At 39.7% G+C, this 22,370-nt stretch overlaps 1 protein-coding gene across 1 annotated transcript in view; it reads right to left on the bottom strand.

Annotated features, from left to right (window-relative positions):
- LOC136869171 (trace amine-associated receptor 8c) overlaps positions 1-22,370 on the bottom strand; it is a 220,740-nt gene that overhangs the window by 126,614 nt on the left and 71,756 nt on the right. Inside the window, exon 3 of the mRNA XM_068227116.1 lies at positions 11,409-11,525. Within this exon, the coding sequence (XP_068083217.1) occupies positions 11,409-11,525 (117 nt within the window). The remainder of the gene's footprint in view (positions 1-11,408; positions 11,526-22,370) is intronic.

The raw sequence follows: 22,370 nt of genomic DNA, 5'->3' as shown, positions 1-22,370 counted from the left end.
GCCACCTGGGCGACTGCCCTAAATGCAGATCAGTATTGATTGATCACCATTATTACCCACTGTCTTGGAGTTACATACAGGAGTTTATCAATTATATGTTATCTCACACACCTCGTTTTTTTCTGCAGATTGTTTGTTGAAAGCTCCTCTCCCCTATCACCATCAGTGTCATAATCATCATCTTATTCATTTGAAGAATAGACAATTTAACCTATAGCATAGAATGCGGTTAAGTGTAAGAGAGGGCCAAGAGCCTTGAATTCTCCACTTGTAAATAAATAAATAAATAAATAAATAAATAAATAAATAAATAAATAAATAAATAAATAAATAAATAAATAAATAAATAAATAAATAAATAAATAAATAAATAAATAAATAAATAAATAAATAAATAAATAAATAAATAAATAAATAAATAAATAAATTAATTAATTAATTAATTAATTAAATACAAGTATACACATTCTAAAAAATACTATTTTCTTTTATTACAATTAGCTTTACGGCGCACCGACACAGATAGGTCTTAAAGCGACGATGGGACAGGAAAGGGATAGGGGTATGAAGGAAGCGGCCGTGACAATTACAGCCCCGACATTTGCCTGGTGTGAAATTTCGAAACTACAGAAAACCATCTTCAGGGCTGCCGACGCCGGGATTCGAAGCCACTATCTCCCGAATGCAAGTTCACAGCTTCGCGCCCCTAACCGCAAGGCCAACTCGCTCGGTTACTAAACATTTCGTAATTTCATGTTCATATTTTTTTATAAAATTAACACAACCCATTAATACATAAAACTCCCCCAAAGTAATGTAAAAAAATCACTTTCGAAAACAGAATCAGCTAGGAGTCTTCGTCTTTGACAGACGTGAATTCTTCTCTTCAGATCTTAATGCCCGAAGAAGAATGCGGAATATTCTCTTTTCACTTACATCACTATCGTCAAGAGTAGACCCCATCACGAATCGAAATTGCATCATCATCTTCCATCTGATTTATAAATAGTTCCTCTTGTGATTTCATAGCATTCATATACATCCCACGTTTACACATAGGTCACTACAATGTAAACAGAAAAAAATTGACGTCGTAGGTTGCGTCGTTAGAAACAATCTAACGTAGCATTGACGTAATCAGTCCCGCGGCTAGATGTGAACAACATTATGGGTGGTGTTCGCTTCAAAATGTTCTAAAAAGTCATGTACAATCCATACATACCTGAAATGAACGATATGACGTCTGTAAGGAAGAGCAGAAAGCATTCCACAGAGATCTACCCGCTGATCTAGGCGTAGACAATATAGCAAAGAAAACGCTACCAATGTTAGAGTTTATTCTAACAGCGGGACCGATTTCGGGTTAGATATCGAATTTCAGGAAATTCTGCCAAGCCGTTTTTCCGCGATGTTGAGACAAACATCCAGAAAGATAAACAGACAAAAATTGAAGGCAGCCCTGAGAATGGTGTTACGGGGTTTCCCATTTTCACACCAGGCAAATGCTGCGGATATACTTTAATTAAGGCCAGGGTCGCTTCCTTCCCACTCCTAGCTTTTCCTATCCCATTGTCGTCATAAAACCGATCTGTGTCGGTGCGACGTAAAGCTGGTTGTAATAATAATAATAATAATAATAATTAATAACAATAATATTGTTGAAAATACCTCATATTCACAACATTAGAATGTGAAATATATAGAATTGTCTTGCTATATGGACATTTTTTCTCTATTGATAATTTTTTTAATTTAGAATAAAGGAGGTATTTCATTGTTCCTCTGCTTACATAATGGTCACTAGCACTGTGTACACTTGTTCAATAAATATTCTCTCTCGCAGAATTGATGGCAGCATCGACAAAGATACATTGATGTTGGTCTTATCAAAGAGCTTGGATTGTAACTGGGCTGGACAATTGACTATATCTTCTGTTGAATATTAACCAGGTCAATAATTAGAGAATCTAATTGATTGAATGAACGCGTCTCTGCAGTCGTAAATAGTGAGGGGAGATATTCTCTCAGTAATACAGAACCACAGGATTCATTACGAGCAGTGTTTCATTTGTCCTAGGAAGCACACCAGTGGATAGAACGGAATTCATATTAATGTGACTACATTCTTCTTAACTGCTTTGTACAGTACGTAAATATTTCGGTAGTTGCTATCTATGTGTATAATATCCCCGTTCGTAATTCGAATTCCAAAATGACGTTTGGATTTCAACCACAGAGAAACCTAATAATAATAATAATAATAATAATAATAATAATAATAATAATAATAATAATAATAATAATAATTTTATGTTTCCGAAATGTCTCTATTGCGACATGAATTGAGTGAGCCTCGAGGTAGTTACATTTTGGAAACGCCGAGGTGCCGAAGTTTTGCCCCGCATGAGTCCTTTTACGTGTCATTAAATCTACTGAAATTAGGCTGACATATTGGAGTAAACATCATCGAGTTTAGCCGGGATCAAATCCACCAACTTGGGCTCAGAAGGCCAGTGATTCTATTGCCTGAGTAAATCAATCCGGAAGAGAAGAAGACTGGAGAGTGGCAGCCTGAAGAGTTCATAGGTTCTAAAGAAAAGAATATCATTACGTAGAATGTGTTATACCCACTTCTGGAATAATTACATACTTAGACCCGAAAAATGTTATGATACTGTCTTCATTTTGAGCCTACTACTCTTTTCCAGTCTGAGTTCCGAATTTTTTTGCTGTATGAACAACTTCAAGAAAATATTTCGAGCATATCAAACACACGCATGTTTCCTTGGACATCATAAGAATTCATGTTCCATTTAAAAAAGGTACATTCTTTATATTTTTAATCGAACTTATTTCACTGAAATGTATGTTACCGAGCTCGATAGCTGCAGTCGCTTAAGTGCGGCCAGTATCCAGTATTCGGGAGATAGTAGGTTCGAACCCCACTGTCGGCAGCCCTGAAGATGGTTTTCCATGGTTTCCCACTTTCACACCAGGCAAATGCTGGGGCTGTACCTTAATTAAGGCCACGGCCACTTCCTTCCAACTCCTAGCTCTTCCCTGTCCCGTCGTCGCCATAAGACCTATCCGTGTCGGTGAGACGTAAAACAACTAGCAAAAAAAAAAAAAATGTATGTTAAGTTACATGAATGGAATACCGCATAAACAACTAATGCAATATTTTACTACTCTTGACAATTAAACCTGGGATTGTAGACGTGAAGCAAACATTAGCACAAGCAATAGTCAAGAGTCTACTCGATGCTTAACACCTCTTCACCTTCGCCACTAAACATTAACCATTGCTTATGCTATCTACACTGTACAAGGCTGGAAGGAATGCTTCAATAATGTTGAACTTCGCCCTTTCGCAAATTCAGTTCAGCTACAGTTTTATGGCTTATGTTTCAATTTGCTTTACGTCGCACTGACACAGATAGGTGACGATGGGATAGGAAGGAGCTGGGAGTGAGAAGGAAGCGACCGTGGCTTCAATTAGGGTGCAGCCCCGGCAAAGCACGGTAAACCATCTTCAGGGCTGCCGGCAGGGGGATTTGAACCCACTATCTCCCGAATGCAAGCTGATAGCTACGTGACCCAAACCGCACAGCCACTTGCTCGGTTTTTAAAGTTTTGAAGATCCCAGCAAGCGGCAGAAATCTTCAATTCATTGACATAAATACTCTCTTGCACGAAAATGTACATACTTATTATTCCGACTTTAAATAGTTCCTCTGTTCCTCGTATGAACGTAATAACGCATTGTTTGTTTATTTTGTTCACCAACTCAAACAGATCTTATATCGAGGATTGGACAGCACTGGGCTAGGATTGGAAACGTTGCGACTGAGGCCCTGATTAAGATTACAGCCTTGGTATTTACTCCGTATGAAAATGGGAAAACACGTTAAAATCGTACTCAATGGGGTTCGAACCCACAATCAGCCGTTAGCTAACCGTTAGACGCCACGAACCGCGCAGACAACTTGGTCGGTGCCAGTAGATTCTGCGGGGATCCAACCTGCCAGCTTGTGCATGGAATGCTAAGGTTTCTACCAGCTGAGCTACTCAGCCCAGCTCTGTTGAAAGGAACGTAGCCACATAAGTGAATTCTGAATTACATCAGACTTGTATCACTATCTGTTGGGTTTTAATAAACTATTACGCCAATAAAGGAAAATAGTTTGTGAGGTAGTTCTTTAGAGTTTTCCATTACTATTCCTGGAAATTCCAGAGTACACATGGCCTAATCAAATTTCGAAAATTGTGTCCGACATGAATTCATTTATATATACCAAAAACAAACAAAACTTATTATTGTGCTTTCTTGTGGTACAGTAAACTGTGAAACTTGAACAGAATCAATATTCAGCAACTTATTACACAGTATTTAATTATTCATTAATATAGGAGTTAAACTGGAAGGTTGGCGCATAAATACGTTCTAAATCACAGCAAATCATTGTCTGCTTTCACTAACGATTATTCCAATTAAAGAAAGTTATTTTTGAGTTTTCCATTAATAATGTTGGCAAGTCCAGAGTATACTAGATTTAATCTAATTTTGAACTTTGGAAGCCGTATAAAATGAAACATACCTGAAACAAACAAATTACTTGGAAGTCTGCGCATACAAATAATGGTTACAGGATGGAAAACTGACTTTACTACATATTTTATTGGATTTCCTGTAATTATTGTCATAAAATACTCTTGTTTCTCTTCGCTCTGACAGTGACTACTAACACATTTCCACGTAGGTTAAGTTTATAGCTGGAGCAATACTGCTTCCTACCACACCCCACAAAAAATAACATCATCATTAAAAGTTAATGTAGCGTTAGTTATATGCAGCAGATATATATATCTTCCTCCTTTAACAATGTGGAACACTGGAAAGTGGGTCATGTAAACGATAACAGAAAGGAGAGCCGAAAACAAACTGGGGATTATTATAAAATTACGGTATAAATTTTCTACAAATATATCACCTACACTATGATTTACTCAAGTAAGTTCATTTCACGTCCGCCTCTGTGGTGTAGTGGTTAGCGTGATTAGCTGCCACCCCCGGAGGCCCGGGTTCGATTCCCGGCTATGCCACGAAATTTGAAAAGTGGTACGAGGGCTGGAACGGGGTCCACTCAGCCTCGGGAGGTCAACTGAGTAGAGGTGGGTTCGATTCCCACCTCAGCCATCCTGGAAGTGGTTTTCCGTGGTTTCCCACTTCTCCTCCAGGCGAATGCCGGGATGGTACCTAACTTAAGGCCACGGCCGCTTCCTTCCCTCTTCCTTGCCTATCCCTTCCAATCTTCCCATCCCTCCACAAGGCCCCTGTTCAGCATAGCAGGTGAGGCCGCCTGGGCGAGGTACTGATCATACTCCCCAGTTGTATCCCCCGACCAAGAGTCTGAAGCTCCAGGACACTGCCCTTGAGGAGGTAGAGGTAGGATCCCTCGCTAAGTCCGAGGGAAAAACCGAACCTGGAGGGTAAACAGATGATGATGATGATGATGAAGTTCATTTCACGACCTGACATCTATGTTTTATTACGTGAAAAAAAATTATGAAGTGATTGAAGTGAAAAGTAATTATGGAACTTATACACAGCTTTATGTATAGTGATATCTCATGAAGTCTAAATTTCACCGCAAGAAAATCAATGCATTGCATCCAAATTGGAGAATATACCAGTATAACTCAGAATATTACGAAGACCATAAACAAAATTGGCATTACTAATCCCCGAAATCCCGTTAGACATTTTGAGCACAGTATTTGTGTACCGAGTACGTGGCTGCAGTGTTTGAGTCACGTAGCTATCCGTTTACATTCGGAAGATGTCGGAAGACCTGAAGATGGTTTCCGTAGTTTCTCATTTTCACACCAAATAAATGCTATACCTGTATTTTAATTAATGCCGCGGTTACTTCCTTCCCACTCCTAGCCATCGCCTATCCCATCGTCGCAATAAGACCAATCTTTGTTGGTGCGACGTAAAGAAAATTGAGAAAAACTTTGACACGTTTATGAATTGCTAAATTTAAAAAAATGTTTTATTTTGCAACTTATATTAAGATTAGGTTATATAATATATACAGCCCATGCTATCACGCGTACTCCAATGTAGAAAGATATCATCACATAGGAAATAAAACATTAAAATAACAAAAATATTTTATCTGCAAGGATAGTAAATGTATCTGTGTCATAAAAAAATTAGGCTTTCTTTGTTGATATAGTGGTAAGATATTAATGTGGAATAGTGTTGGGAGTCATACGGGTGAATAGATAAAGGAACAAAGCAAGGATACATTTTTTTTCTTTGCTAGGGGCTTTACGTCGCACCGACACAGATAGGTCTGATGGCGACGATGGGATAGGAAAGGCCTAGGAGTTGGAAGGAAGCGGCCGTGGCCTTAATTAAGGTACAGCCCCAACATTTGCCTGGTGTGAAAATGGGAAACCACGGAAAACCATTTTCAGGGCTGCCGATAGTGGGATTCGAACCTACTGTCTCCCGGATGCAAGCTCACAGCCGCACGCCTCTACGCGCACGGCCAGCTCGCCCGGTAGGATACAATTTTCAACATTATTTATGTTAGCATTGGCTGATGATAAGGAAAGTAATGACTCCCAAGCAGCAGGTTAACGTTATTTTACATGTTAACTTTAGGTTTAGGTAGGAATTCTTTAAGATCACCGGTTGGGTCTTGTCACACTGTAAGTTGGATCAAAAGTTATGAAGTCGAGTACAGAAGACAAATAGAAAAAGGAAGAATATATTATACATCTGTCTACACAAATAAGTTTTACATCACCACGGACCATTAATGAATCTTTACCAATTAAAAAGAACTGAAGAGAAACATACAGAGCTAATATATCAGCGTTATATTGTCCAATAATCAACGACAAACGAGATCATTTATAAAATACAGCTTTGTTTTTGTTAATTTGAGTTACTGAATAGAGCACACACCGGTACCTTTAATTGCAGATAACACGTCCCCTTGCATTAGTGCATACCTGAATTCGTCTTGGTATTGGCATATTGTCCACTAGTTCATCAAGAGTATGTTGGTCCAAATAGTCCCACTACTCAATGGTGAAACGGCCTAGATCTCGCAAAGTGTTTGGTGGGTCATGACGTCCATATGCAGCCTTCCTCAATTTATTATGACGGCGGAAGTTATTAACAAGAACCGCACGATGAATGCGCACATTACCATCATTTAAGGCAAATTATCTTCCAAAATTCTGGCGATGCGGTGTAACTATGGGTCGGAGGATGTCCCTGCATCGTAATTCCGTGACAGTGCCCTGCATGACTTGGTGTGGCGTACGGTGTCCTCACCTAATGCCATCCCCAAACATCAGGTAGCCACCACCTGGCTGCACGTGTTGGACAATGTATCTGAAACTAGATTGCCCCCACATACGTTGCCGACGATCGTCAATAAAAAGACTTATGCGCACTCATCGGTGAACAGGACTTTATACCAATTCTGAAGAGACTATTCAGCATTATGTTGGGCCCATCTGTACAGCGCCCCATTGTTTCTAGGTTTTTAGAGCTGGATCTCGCCATGAGCGTGAAGAGTGAAGTTGTGCCTCGTGCAAACCTGTTCCTCACAGTTTGAACCGAAACACAGTGACTTGTTGCTACGAGAAGATCATTAATCAGCATGGTGGCATTTCGTTCAGGCTTTCTTAGGGATAAAACTCGAACGTAAAGATTATCAGTTGCAATCGTAGCCCTTGGACGACCTGTCTGAGGCAAGTCATCATCAGTTTCTGTCTCCCTGTACTGCTTCCACGTTCGAACCGCATCACATTGTTTATGATCCGCAAGTCCAGCATGTGTCCTTGTTGACCATCTTTCTTTACATAATGCGATAATGTGTACATGTTCACATGCCAACACTGCACGTCCTGACATACTAGATGCTCGCCATAGTGTTTAGAACACACTTCTAATGCTCCCACACTAGTGCTACAACCTCAACTTAAATACTACCCCCAAATGGAGCTTGCTGGTTTGCTAGTGGGTAGGGGTAGGTACAGTTGCAAGTATGTTTACAAACATCTTAAGGATCGTCTTTCGGGTATGTATAGGACAGGCCAAGGTAGTAACACAGTTAACTGACACACACAGGAGTGATGCAGACTGTTTTGTATAAGTATCATACTCGGAAAATGAGGATGAAGATTATATCTACCGAGACCATAAATCGGAACTCGATTTACAACCTTTAGTTGCCCCTAATGTAAAATTTTCAAGAGTCTTTATAGAGACTTGCTTCCATTTTGCACCTCGAAACAAAGGAAAATCAACTCTCCGAATCATTTATGTAAAAGTCTGGTCTTTTTTAATACACCACAAAATGTCCCTGAACTGCATGAACCAAAGAAACATATGGTGAAAGATAGTATTCATGATTATTTTGTTGGAATTAGTTAATATTCCAAGTGAAATGAAATGGCGTATGGCTTTTAGTGCCGGGAGTGTCCGAAGACAAGTTCGGCTCGCCAGATGCAGGTCTTTTGATTTGACACCCGTAGGTGACCTGCGCGTCGTGATGAGGATGAAATGATGATGAATACGACACATACACCCAGCCCCGTGCCAGCGAAATTAACCAATTGAGGTTAAAATTCCCGAACCTACCGGGAATCGAACCCGGGACCCCTGTGGCCAAAGGCCAGCACGCTAACCATTTAGCCATGGAGCCGGACAATATTCCAAGTATTTTTTATACATTTCATTATGTGGAGAATGCGTTTATGCATTAAGTAAGTGTGTGTTAATATCTGCGAATATCATTACTTTTTTAAGAATCTTGTTTACTACCATAAAAACTCCAATCTTGAAAATTCATTCTATTTTGATGCTAATGCAATAAGTTGTGTTTCATTAAAATAAATTATTCATTGGCCGAAATTAAAACTTTGGCATTTTCAAACCCAGATTTTAAACAGCAATCTCTGGGACCTCAAATCAATAACCATGCACAAAATGTCATCGCCAGTAGTTAAGGGTTAATACTGAAATCATATGTTTGTACCAACCCCACAAATTTGGGATTGAGACTAGAAGCGAGCAGAAGAAAAAATTACATTGGAATTATAGTTTTGTACAGTCATACGATTATTTCATCCGGCGTCATCATTGTACAATTAAGCAGGGACGAATACATTTAGACATGTCCTTTTAAATGACTATCAAATAGATAGTGAAATGGTAAACTAAACACATTTCATTACGGTTTGATTTGCATGTGGTTGAACGTCGCGTTGACACGTAGGTGTTTCCGGTGATGCTGGGTTGGAAACAGAGGAAGGTAGCAGCCTAACCTTAGTGAAGGTATATCCGCAGAATTTGTATGAAAACTGTGGACAGTTATCTACAAGTCTGCCAATGGTTGAGTTTGAATTCACCACATACGAAATATATTATCACAGGTACCCGACTCGTACCGCTTAGGTAATTCACTAGGTCAATTTCAACGAGACCTTTGCTTACAAATGTGATATTTTCCATTTACAAGGTACGTCTATAATAACCACAAATCATAAATAAACTTTCAGCTTTGTTCATGATAACATATAGACATTTAGTTTGTTTTAACTACAGAATGGGACAAATGACTGAGCTCTTGGATAACGTTAAATCCATCAATGAAAGTTGAAAGTGGCATAGTTTGTTTTGCTCAGATATAAAATCATTTATATAAATTAATTATACTTTTATCTATTATTAACGTGTTTGTGTCCAATTCTAATCACTTGTTAATATCACTACCGTGTAAAGGAGTAGAAGAGTTACCTTTGTGAGTTTTGATTGGTTACTGTTCAAGGATGTATGGGCCTAACATGAAACCATAAATCAGTAATTCAAGAGAAATACTGAGAATGAATACTAGAAAGTATGCAAGACCACAGTAGCAGAAACAACAGATTATTTCCTTATACAAATCTGGGACAACATTATTCTTTACCCCGACCTTATTTATCAGTTTACTTGGGTCGACATTGAATTAAATTTGGTACAATGTTATGGCCAGATGCCCTGCCTGACATATATCTTGCCACTATTGCGTGTTTCTGTAGCGGTTGGTAGCATGCTGTGTTATATTTATGTATTAAGACGAACACAAACACCCAATCAACGAGCTAGAAGAACTAACCACACGCAGTTAAAATTCCCTACCCGGCCGAGAATCGTACCCAGGACACTCTGGACAGCAGTTCAGTTTACAGACAAGGAGTTGGACTTACTCATTAGAGAAATAACTTAGTAATGATATGAGTATAACGAGAGATGAATGGGACCCGCCTCATTGGCTGAATTGTCAGAGTTGAGGCCTTCGATTTAGAAGGTTCAGAGTTTGATTCTCGGCCGGGTCAGTGATTTTAGTCGCGTGTGATTAATTATTCAGGCTCGGGGACTAGGTGTTCGAGTTTATCCCAACACTTCCCTTATCATATTCAGACAACACACCGCCGACCACCTAAGAAATAATAGTGAACACATCCCTCCATATAGGGTTGGCGTCAGGAAGGACATCCAACCGTAAAACAGGGTTAAGTTAACATTTGTGACACAGCTCAGAAGAAGAATGGTGGTAATTATCTTTACACGATTTCATCGGATGGTTTCCAAATGATGGCGAACAACGTGAAAATTGTGAACCGATGGTAATGAACTGTCTTATGCTACATTATACAGGCTAAAGCCGAACTCCACCGACAGACTTCCGAAGGTTGTTCAGGGATACCTTATGAGTATATTGGTATAAGGGACCCGTGGTCTTCGGTGGCTCGCTACAGAGTAATTGTATTTCGCTTGGTTTGTTGCCCCAGTTAGCTTTGTACCTGTATTGCACTGACAATAATAAATGCTAGTTCTTGACAAACGCCAAGGTTTCGGAATTTTGTCCCGTAAGAGTTCTTTAACTTACCAGAAGCCAATGATGCCGTGATCATGGTAGTCGACATTTTAAACAATACCCTGAGAGAACAGAGTGAACACACTGTGACAAAAGTGGACGTGTTTCGTCAGACGGTTGTTGCATTACTCTGTGTTTCCTGTTGTACGTTTCGGTTATTGCATCTTACGGGTTTTTTCACTGGCATGAAGGTATTTTCACAGAAACAAGGATGATTGGGGTAACAAACATTATTACTCTGTAACGACTCACCGGAGACCATTGCTCCCTTTTACCAACATTCTCAGAAGGTATCCGTGAACAACCTCCGAAAGTTTGAGGGTGGAGTTCGGGTTCACCCTGCACATTTTTTGCATGGTCATTGGGAGAAAAATTTATTATTATTGGCCAACAAGGTCTAAATCTAGGACAATCGGTCCCTTCGGAGGAGGATCTAAGTGGAATCGTGCGTCTTACCTTCTTGCTCGAATGCCTATGGTACCGGGCTGGATGTAACATACACATATAGCGGTCTATCGCCATACAGATGAGGATCACAGCACTTTGTTGACTGAGAGCACCGCGTAGTAAAGACTGAAACAAGTAGAAGTGACCCGTATATTCATATGATGTGCACTTTTCCGTACCTGAAGTAAATAATGCGTTTTTGACCATTTGGCCAGGTCAACATCCAACTGTTCAGCAACAGAACCTAGAAGTACTGAGCCTTTTGTACTAAACAGTTCGCTGCTCGCTCCAATATAGTAGTGACAAAAATAAGTAAATTATTTGTAAGAAAATCAGCTGTAGTTATAGTAAAAATACAGTACGCTGCTGAGTTCCAGTGACTGTATAAAATACAATTACTTCTACGTGCAATATGAAAGTACTGAAATATTGCACATTAATTTAGCAGTGATGAAAACCATATTAATGTGTGAAAATGAAACATGGATTTTATCTAAAACTGATGTTATGAGACTGAAAATTTGAGAAACAAAAATCTCAAGACGTATTTATTGGCTTGTGGTGGAGTGAGGATGCTGGAGGATACGTACAATAATTAGTAAACTGCAAACACTGTATAAAAAAGGATACAATAGATGATACAAAGGATATATTGCATAGACCGGGACTCATAACCAGGACGGAGGAAGGCAGAACCTTTTGGGCTTTTTCGATCCTCACTTACTCATTCACTTCTTGTTTCCGTTTATGGTAGGCTTAGACTTTAAATTAAGATATCGGGACATTTAGGAAATTTTTCAATCTGCTCATATATTTCTCAATTTTTCACGCACCTAGTCACGTTTTCTCACAATATTATTACTATATCGGTGCGTCAAACAAAATAAAGCTGGATTTCCCACCTAATCAATACTTTGTATTTATTATGTATTTAATACATTTTGCATTACCAGTTTCAGTCTCTATTATAGGCCATCTTCAGTTACTGTAGAACATTAATTTGATAAAATAACATATAATAATGTTAAAACACTACTTGTTTCCAATTTTAAACACTACTTATTTCTAATTTTAAATTATACAATTTGTAAAACTTGCAGCAAATTGGAGTTATAAAGGTCTAAAAAAAACCCTATCAACACGAAATAAGGAATGTAGAATGCAGACATTTTGGCAATAGGCCCTATATTTGTCGAGGTAACATATTAATTGATTAAAGATACAAGACTACGCGTTAATATCCGCGCGAAAAGAGCCATCGCAAATGTGCCATATTGAATGCAGTCATGCAAACGTGCATGCATTGCGTCGTACAGATGTCGGATGTCAGCTTGTGGGATGGAGTTCCATACCTGTTGCACTTGGTCCATCAATACAGGGACGGTAAATACCGCTTGTGGATGACGCTGGAGTAGTCGTCCTATGATGTCCCATACCTGCTCGAATGGGGACAGATCGGGGATCGAGTAGGCCGAGGTAACATGTCGACACTCTGTAGAGCACGTTGCGTTACATCAGCGGCATGGAGACGTGCATTATCCTGTTGGGAAGCATCCCCGGGGAAGCTGCTAATGAATGGCAGCACAACAGGTCGAAGCAGCAGACGGACCTACACATCTGCAGTCAGGGTGCGTAACATAACGACGAGAGTGCTCCTGCTGTCATAAGAAATTGCTCCCCAGACCAGAACTCTTTGTATAGGTCCAGTGTGTCGACGCCACAGACAGGTGGGATGCAGCGCTCACTTGACCTCTATCTAACCAACACACGGCCATCACTGGCACCAAGGCAGAATCGGATTTAATAGGAAAACACAACGGACCTACACTCCATCCTCCAATGAGGTCTCGCTTGACACCACTGAAGTCGCAGACGGCGGTGGTTTGGGGTAAGTGGAATACATGCCGCAGGGCGTCTGGCTCGGAGCTGTCCTTCAAGTAACCGATTTCGAACAGTTCGTTGCATCACTGTGGTGCCAACTGTCACTCGAATTGCTGCTGGAGACGCAGTCCGCTGCGCCACAGCCATACGCCGAATACGGCGGTCCTTCCTCTCGGTGGTGCCACGGGGACGTCCGGACCCCGGTCTTCTTGCGAGCGTACCTTCTTGTGACCACTGCTGCCATCACGCATGCACAGTGGAGACATTCCTGCCAAGTAGTTCTGCAATAGCGCGGAAGGAAAATCCACCTTCACATAACCGTATTATACGGCTTCGTTCAACCGCTGTGAGCTGTTAATACTGGCGTCTTCGTCCTAAAGGAATTCTTGACCCAATCTCAGTCACTCCGTCCAACCTCACAGGTAACTAACACTCTCGCACAGTACAGCCCGTATTAACAAACCTGATGTGCAAAGTCATGAGGCCACTACTAGCGCCACGTTAATACGATTTTCGGGAAATTTGAATCAAATACATCTCTCAGATGTATAAACACTCCTACCAACGTTCGTTAATAATCTAGCACAACCCCTTCTTTGTGTTTCGTTATTTTTTCCGGCAGACCTTTATAACTCCAGTTTGAAGGAAATTTTACAAATTGTATCATTTAAACTTAGAAATAAGTACCGGTGGTGTTTAAACTTAGAAATAAGTATAGTGTTTTAACATCATTGTATGTTATTTTATCAAATCGATGTTCTTCAGCACCTAGAATGGCCTATAATAGAGGCTGAAACCGATACTGCAAAATGTATTAAATACATCAAAATAAATACATATTGGTTGTGTGGTTAAATCCAGCTTTATAATTGTGATTGTTGGAACTATCAGTATGGGGCTAATGAAGGTAATAAACTACAATATATCGGTACGTGCAATCACGTCCCGAGTTTAACCACATTTTCTGCATGCACCAATCTCTAAATTCACAGTAAAGTGGTGGCGAGGCATTGTGCAATTTGACCTTGAAAGCTATTTATGTAGAAACTCTGGACGTTACTCTCTCCAAGTCAGGTATTACATTGTTTGTTACAGTGCGAGGTTCAGTCGCGTTGTCAATTATTTCCTCTGCTGTGTCTGGGTTTGTGGACGATGCTACTGTTTAGCCGTCTGACCCATATAGCAGCGATAAGCTCCCGTAGAGCGTGATTGCTTCTTATACACAGATTGTTATATGATTTAATGCGTTTCTTGCCTTAGGAATTATGTGCACTGTAGATTTTTGAATCACGAATCTACTTGGTTAATGAGAAGAGAATTCCGCTAACAATTTCCTGAAGTTCTAGCACATTATGGAATTAAGAAAAGTATGAATAAATTGAATACTCTGGGTTCAGTGCTAAACAAAATGAGTTGAACAGCCTACTGTCTTAACTAACGAAAAGAAATAGGATAAGATTGGACGATCTTCCCGAAAAACTTCACCGAAACTGGCTCAGCAAAGTGAGGTTTCATATTCTTCTTTGTATTTACAGTCTATCAACAGAGGTTAATTAAATCCTGACTCAGAGCTGTTTTCTGATGAGGCGTGGTTTTATTTGCATGGATGTGTAAATTTGCAAAATAATCGATATATCGGTCAGGTGAGAATCCAAGAATAATTCGTGAAACTCCGCTTCACGACTTTAAAATTCTAATTTGGTGAGCTATTAGCGGTAAAAGAATTATTGTAAGGCTATTTTCTAACACGAGATTCTTCCTCAACTGACTGTGTAGGAAAGTTCGATCAGATATTTTCAACAAGATGGGACTACAGCACATACTACTCGTAATTCAATGAATGCAGTTCTTCATGTTTTCTGGGAAATAATAATTAGTATACAGTATGTTTATTTCTAGCTCGCTGTTCCGATTTAACGTCTTGTGACTTCCATTTGCGGGTTATCTTGAAAGATAAGAGTGTACAGAATTAATCCTCGCACCATATAAGAAACGAAGAAAGCAACTGGAATGGAATTTTGTTCATGAAGCTGAATTGCAGAGTGTGGACCAGAACATCATCGCACACTACAACGCTTGTCTACAGGCTAAGGGAGGTCATTTGAAGCGCTTCTGTAATGGGGAAAGTTTTGTTGTTTTTGAATATGATTTTCCATTTATCGAAATTGATGGGTTTTCTAGAGGCATATGGGAACGGTGTGACGGTCACCACGTTCATGTTTACCGACACTTGGCCTACAAGATGAACGGCAACCCCTGCAGGACTCGCCCTGTAGCTGTTACAGCTTTTACATGATTGAAGGAACTCTGATGTACACTTTCGTGGGACACACTTTTTATCGAGGGACTCTGTACGATGGACGTATTCTACAGTAAAAATGCAGTAAGAGTTTAACATTGGCTACATACAAGAACGGGCCATTGAAAGTGTGAAAATGAAAGATTTTCTAGGTCTTACTAACTTGATGATGCCGGGTTAGGAAGTGAACGAAGTTTGACCAAGGTGAGTAGAATATAATGGATGAAAAGCTACAAGGCTGGGAAGCAACTTGAAACCCGCCAGGAGGCTGGTGGCTGGTGGTCCCTATTCCCACCTCACCAATTGTCAGAACCTGGTTAACATTTCCTTCAAGACATGTGAATATTGTAGGCTGAGAACATTCAATTCAGTCAATCATCCAATCACTCATTTACTTATAAATGTTCCCTCCCCAGTTCAGGGCTATCCGTAATTGAAAGAGAGGAGTAAGTTAGTTTATTTTCCGGGTTGAACCGTGTTGTTGTTTTCTGTACATTACGCACAGTTTGGCGACGACTTGAATACATCCGAGGTAGGGGTATTTCAGTCGCCTTGACAAAGAATACTGCAATGTGTTCGAAATGTCGGTAAACTGTGCGTAATGTACAGAAAACAACAACACGGTTCAATCCGGAAGATAAACTAAATAATTCTACACACCCTGGAAGCTTCACATCTAAGATAGAAAGAGAGGAGTGTTTATTCATTCACACATGCATGAGCAGCTCATCATTGTTTACAGTTCTGTGAGCTCCTTTTCTTAGGACCTGGCCAGATGGTTTTGTAGGTGTCAAATGTCGTAATTAATCTAAAAGTGAGGTGTGTGTAATTAAGTCTCCTGCTAGTTAGTTGGTAATATATTATAGTTCACAATGCCTATTGTAAGCTAAGAAGAAATCTGTTCGGAATCGTAACAAAACAAATACCTGCACTAATTAATAATAAGAGTAAGATACATGTTGTCCTAGACCAAGCGATTCCAACTGAGGTGCTCCCACGGCCCCGGCCCGCCCCGACAGCAGCCCCGGTGATGTGCTATAGCACCGTTGAGGTGGAGCGGGAAGGAGGGGAAGTGGCAGAAGCAGAACCACAGGTCGCCAAGTCAGCGCGCAGCTTATGAAAACAATTATTATTTATGACAGTTCTGTGAACACATAAACACACAATTTATTCTGTACATACTTTGCACTTGCCTTAATCTACATTTAGCGTTTAAGTCGATTGCTGACATCGTTTTGCGGCAACTAATTTACCAATAATGGGTACAATCGATTTGGCAGTAGAAATTCTAAGTACAGCCTCTAAGTCCGCATCAGACAGAGAAGTCCTAGTTCTCCATATATTTAAATTCAGAATTGAAAACATCTGGTTTGTTTTTTGCCATTTTCAGAGCAACAATAGCCCCTAACGTGCTCGAACTGCGCCTTTTATAGTGTTGGGTTCAAGTATCTGTGGGGCAGGGAGATAAAATAATTAAAATTATCTTTGTGGGTTCTTTTTTGCAATAGGTCTTATGGCGATGATGGGACAAGAAAAGGCTAGGAATGGGAAGGAAGCGGCCGTGGCCTTAATTAAAGAACAGTCCCAGGATTTTCTTGGTTTGAAAATGGGAAACCACGGAAAACCATCTTCAGCGCTGCCGACAGTGGGGTTCGAACCCACTATCTCCCGGATGCAAACTCACAGATGAGCGCCCCTAACCGCGTCGCCAAATCGCCCGGTGTGTTTTCTTCGCAGCACATCTAAGTCTAATTCTAAACAGTTCTTAATAATACAAAACCAAAAACGAGAAACAAATCTCCTAAATTGCATGTAAAACAATAAATTCCTAATGAGTAAGTTGTTACGTATCTCTGAAGAACTTAGCAATTCCGATTTTAACTTAGCAATTTGTTCGGTTCTTGCTGCGCCAACAATGTCATCATAGGTGGAAACATGTTTATTGTGGTAGTGTCGTCGCACGGTTGAAGACCTTACGCTTAAAATGACATGACAAATTAAACACTGAGCTTTCCCTTCGGTATTGAGAACAAAATATTAATCCACCCATGAAGGATTAAACGACATTTTTAACGAAGAAGAAACCAACTGCTCCACTGTCTGTTCTATCGAATAGATTCTACTGAGAATGACACACACACACACACACAGAATGAGAATGAATGTACTGTCTCTTACGTACGCATGAACTGACCACTGCTTGGGGAAGGAGGGGAAGGTGCTGCTGAGTGCAGCTCTGGTGCGCCCCAGCACTAAGTGCTCGAGTTGGAAAGGCCTGTCCTTGACTATAAAACAATTTTAATGTCTAAGACAATTTTTTTAAACTACAGTTTAGAGATTGTGTGCAAATAGTAATTAGGTGTAAATGTAATGTTTAAGGCTGTAGGAGATAAATTTATCTGTAACTAGGAAGGCATGTCTGTATCAAAATAATATTAATTGCAATAAATTATTACTCTCACTTCAGTTTCAGATGATCCGGAACTAAGGGGATGGGAGTATTGTATTCTATTCTGTTTTATACATGTGAATACTGTTTATGGTATTTAAGGGGAGACGATAGCAGAAACAAATTGGAAAATGCATTCAAATATATTTTATACATAAAGTCTGTGCTTCCAGGACAAATTCCAAACATGTCATTCTTGAATTAAAATTATTAATGTATTAATTAATCTAAAACTCAACGTGTTGCAGGAGCCATGCCTGCTGTTCTGTCAAATTACATTTCCTGAGTTCAGTATTCAGAACAATTCTGACAGACGGCCTGGTATGTAGCAGGTTCAAGATGTCTGATATTTGCCTATTCGAATGACGTGCTTCCGTCCGTGTAATGGAAGGCAATGGTTGTTTGTTGGAGCCAAGTATTCAGTTTGTTTTTGATATTTATTATTTATTCCTTGTGAAAAAAGTACTAAAACCTTTATCTCACTTAGAATGAATTTGAATCAGATTGTTCAGGATGGCAAGGCATGGTATGGTGTTCAAGAAAATAAAACGACACTACAGGGATTTAAACAATAGATTTGTCGTTGCTGAGGGAAACAATTAGGTCAGCTTTCCAGTGCAATGCTTGTGAAGCGGGAATTGTGAATACTGTATCTTCCTCTTCTTCACAATCTGCAAACTCCGCTGTTGATCCTCTTCTTCGTTATTGTTTTTCTAAGTTTTGTACTTTTCATAGTATAGATATAACTTTTTCGAGAACTATTCACAGGATGTTAGTGAAATTGGCCACCCACTTTATGAATTAGGTAACTGGAGTGGAAAATGAAATGGCGTATGGCTTTTAGTGCCGGGAGTGTCCGAGGACAAGTTCGGCTCGCCAGATGCCGGTCTTTTGGTGTGACTCCCATAGGCGACCTGCGCGTCGTGATGAGGATGAATTGATGATGAGGACGACACATACACCCAGCGCCCGTGCCAGTGAAATTAACCAATTATGGTTAAAATTCCCGACACTACCGGGAATCTAACTCGGGACCCCTGTGACCAAAGACCAGAACGCTAATCATTTAGCCATGGAGCCGGACAATGGAGTGGAAATTTTATGGAAAGAAATGTGTAATAATAATTAAACTGTTAGGGTTCAAGTACAGTAATTTAAATATAAAGAAACTGTTCTAGCTAAGTATTGGTGTCATAAGCAATGTACACAAATTTTCTAAGTTTTTGAAAACGTAGCTGAGTGGTGTGAAAAGTGAAATTAATGAAAATTATATGAACTGTTACAACGTCAAGTAAAATGTCAGAGAGGTTCAACCACAGTCTTTAAACTTTAGTGAAAGGGTGCGTGTCCGCCTCTGTGGTGTAGTACTTAGTGTGATTAGCTGCCACCCCCTAGGCGCGGGTTCGATTCCCGGCTCTGCCACGAAATTTGAAAAGGCTGGAACGGGGTCCACTCAGCCTCGGGAGGTCAAATGAGTAGAGGTGGGTTCGATTCCCACCTCAGCCATCCTGGAAGTGGTTATCCGTGGTTTCACACTTCTCCTCCAGACGAATGCCGGGATGGTACCTAACTTAAGGCCACGGCCGCTTCCTTCCATCTTCCTTATCTATCCCTTCCAATCTTCCCATCCCCCACAAGGCCCTTTTCAGCATAGCAGGTGGGGCCGCCTGAGTGCGGTACTGGTCATCCTCCCCAGTTGTATCGCCGACCCAGAGTCTGAAGCTCCAGGACACTGCCCTTGAGGCGGTAGAGGTGGGATCCCTCGCTGAGTCCGAGGGAAAAACCGACCCAGGAGGGTAAGCAGATTAAGAAGAAGAAGAAGAAGAAGAAGAAGAAGAAGAAAGGGTGCGTGCAACATTTCGTTGGTCTAAATAAAATATTACAGAAGCCATACTAATTTCAAAATCTCACTGTTGTTCAGCCATCGTCTCTCGTAATACGCTAAAGCAAAGCAAAGCAAAGCAAAGCAAAGCAAAGCCATCTCCGTACAGGCCATGAAGGCCCTTGGAGGGGGAGGTAAAGGCGTTCACTATCCGTAATCTCGGCACTTGATAGGATAGAGTGGTTAGCTCTACGCCTGGCAGCCTTTGACCCAAGGAATTAATCAGGTACTCATTTTTGGTGTAGGCTGAGTGAAACTCAGGATCATGTGCACATCCGGAAGTGGAAATCCCGTTTCTTGAATTTTTCGACTTCCTGACGGGAAATGGAACCCACTTCCTCCCGGGTGAACCGAGCACGCCTTTACCGCCTCGGCCAGGTAGCCCCTACGTAATACATAAGTCACCACTTTAATCCAGGCAGAAATAATCTCTCTCTCTATATATATATATTCATATATATAAAACAACATGTCCTGACTGACTGACTGACTGACTGATTCATCATCGCCGAGCCTAAACTACTGGACATAAAGAAATTAAATTTTGAGGATACATTTATAGTACAATGTAGGTGCTCGCTAAGGTAGGATTTTTGGGTATTCCTTCGCTAAGGGGGTGAAAAGGGGGATGCAATTTTAAAATGAGTGTATCTATATCTCAAAACTTTAAAAATTTACAGGTGTACAAATTGGTATTTAGAATCTACTTTAAAAAAAAAAGAAACACGTATATTTTGTTTTCGGAAAATCCCATTAGGAGGGGTGAAAAAGGGTGAAAAGGGGTGAAAAGGGGTGAATGCCTTTAATGAGGATACTTATATCTCAGTAATGAAGAAATTACAGACCTGAAAATTGGTATTTGGGATCTCCTTTAAAAATAAAGAAACGCGTATTTACTTGTTTTGGGAAAATACAATTAATGGGGTTAAACAGGAGTGAGAAATTGGGTTAAATTTTTAGAAAGACTGTATTACAGTATATCTCAGAAAAGTAACAATGTTATAGACGTAAAAATTGGTATTTGGAATCTCCTAGAAGTAAAGAAACATAGGTGATTTGTTTTTGGTAACTCCGATTAAGGGGAACTAAAAAGGGGGTGAAATTTTAAAATGAGCATTTCTACAATAAATATCAAAAACTTAATATGTTACCGAAGTGAAAAATGGTATTTGTTATCTCTATTGAAAATAAAGAAACATATATTTTTTGTTTTCTGAAAAACCACTTGGGTGGTGGGGAAAAGTGAATGAAAATGGGGTTGGATCTTTTAATTAGGATACTGATATCTCAAAAACTGAAGATTTTACAGACGTGAAACTTGGTATTTGGAATCTCCTTTAAAAACAAATAAATACGTATTTTTTGTTTTCGGAAATCCACTTAAAACGGGGCGAGGAACTGAAAAATTGTTTGAATTATTTGTATGCAGATACTATTATCTAAAAAACGAAAGATTTTGCAGACGTGTAAATTGGTATATGGAATCTTCTTAAAATAAGTAATGAAACACCTATTCCCGAAAAATCCAATGAAGGGGGGGGGGGGAGGTGAAAGAATTGAAAAATTAATTAATTGTATGAGGATACTTACATCTAATAAAAAGTATAGTTGTTACAGACGAGAAAATTGGTATTTGGATCTTCTTTAAAAACGAAGAAAAACGCGTTTTTGGGGGGAGATCATCTTGGGGGGCGGGGGTGAAAATTAGTTGAATTCCTTTTATCAGGACACATATCTCAAAAATTGAAAATGTTAGAGTCGTGATAATTGGTATTTAGATTATCCTTTACTATTAAAGAAACAAGCATTTTTTGTCGGAAAATTCACTTAAGACGGGGGCGTGGGAGAGTGTGAAAGGAAGTAAATAAAAGTGAATTATTTTTATGGGGACACTTATATCGCAGAACTGAAGGTAACGGACGTGAACATTGGTATTTGGAATCTCCTTTAAACATAAAGAAACACGCTTTCTTTTTTTTTGGGGGGGGGGGTGAGGGAATAAATGAACTTAACGGCGATGGGGTGAAAAATGATTTGAGACCAATTGGTTTTACTGTTCATAATGTACTTATTCTGATCATAAACCGATCATTCTTAATCTTTCCTGGGTTCGTTTTCAAGAGTCATCTTTTCCTTTGAAGTTAGTTTTCAGTAGATTCTTCTGGCATATAAATACAAATTTAAACATATTTGAAATAAACGATAGGAATGACTTGACCGTGCAGTTGCTCACCTCTATAATAAGGTCAATAATGCATGGAAGTATATCATTCGTATCGCCAGAAAACCCGCGCACTTGCCTACGCAATGACAATGGCAGCAGATGTAATTTACCGCCAAGTAGCGGTCTTGCATCTTGCTGTGGGGTCCAGAATAATAATAATAATAATAATAATAATAATAATAATAATAATAATAATAATAATAATAATAATAATAATAATAATAATAATAATTGTA

The sequence above is a fragment of the Anabrus simplex genome, chromosome 1 (assembly GCF_040414725.1).
Source record: "Anabrus simplex isolate iqAnaSimp1 chromosome 1, ASM4041472v1, whole genome shotgun sequence".
Classification (NCBI taxonomy): Eukaryota; Metazoa; Arthropoda; class Insecta; order Orthoptera; family Tettigoniidae; genus Anabrus; species Anabrus simplex.
Note: the sequence above shows the minus strand (reverse complement) of the source record. Positions and strands in the feature narration are given on the sequence as shown.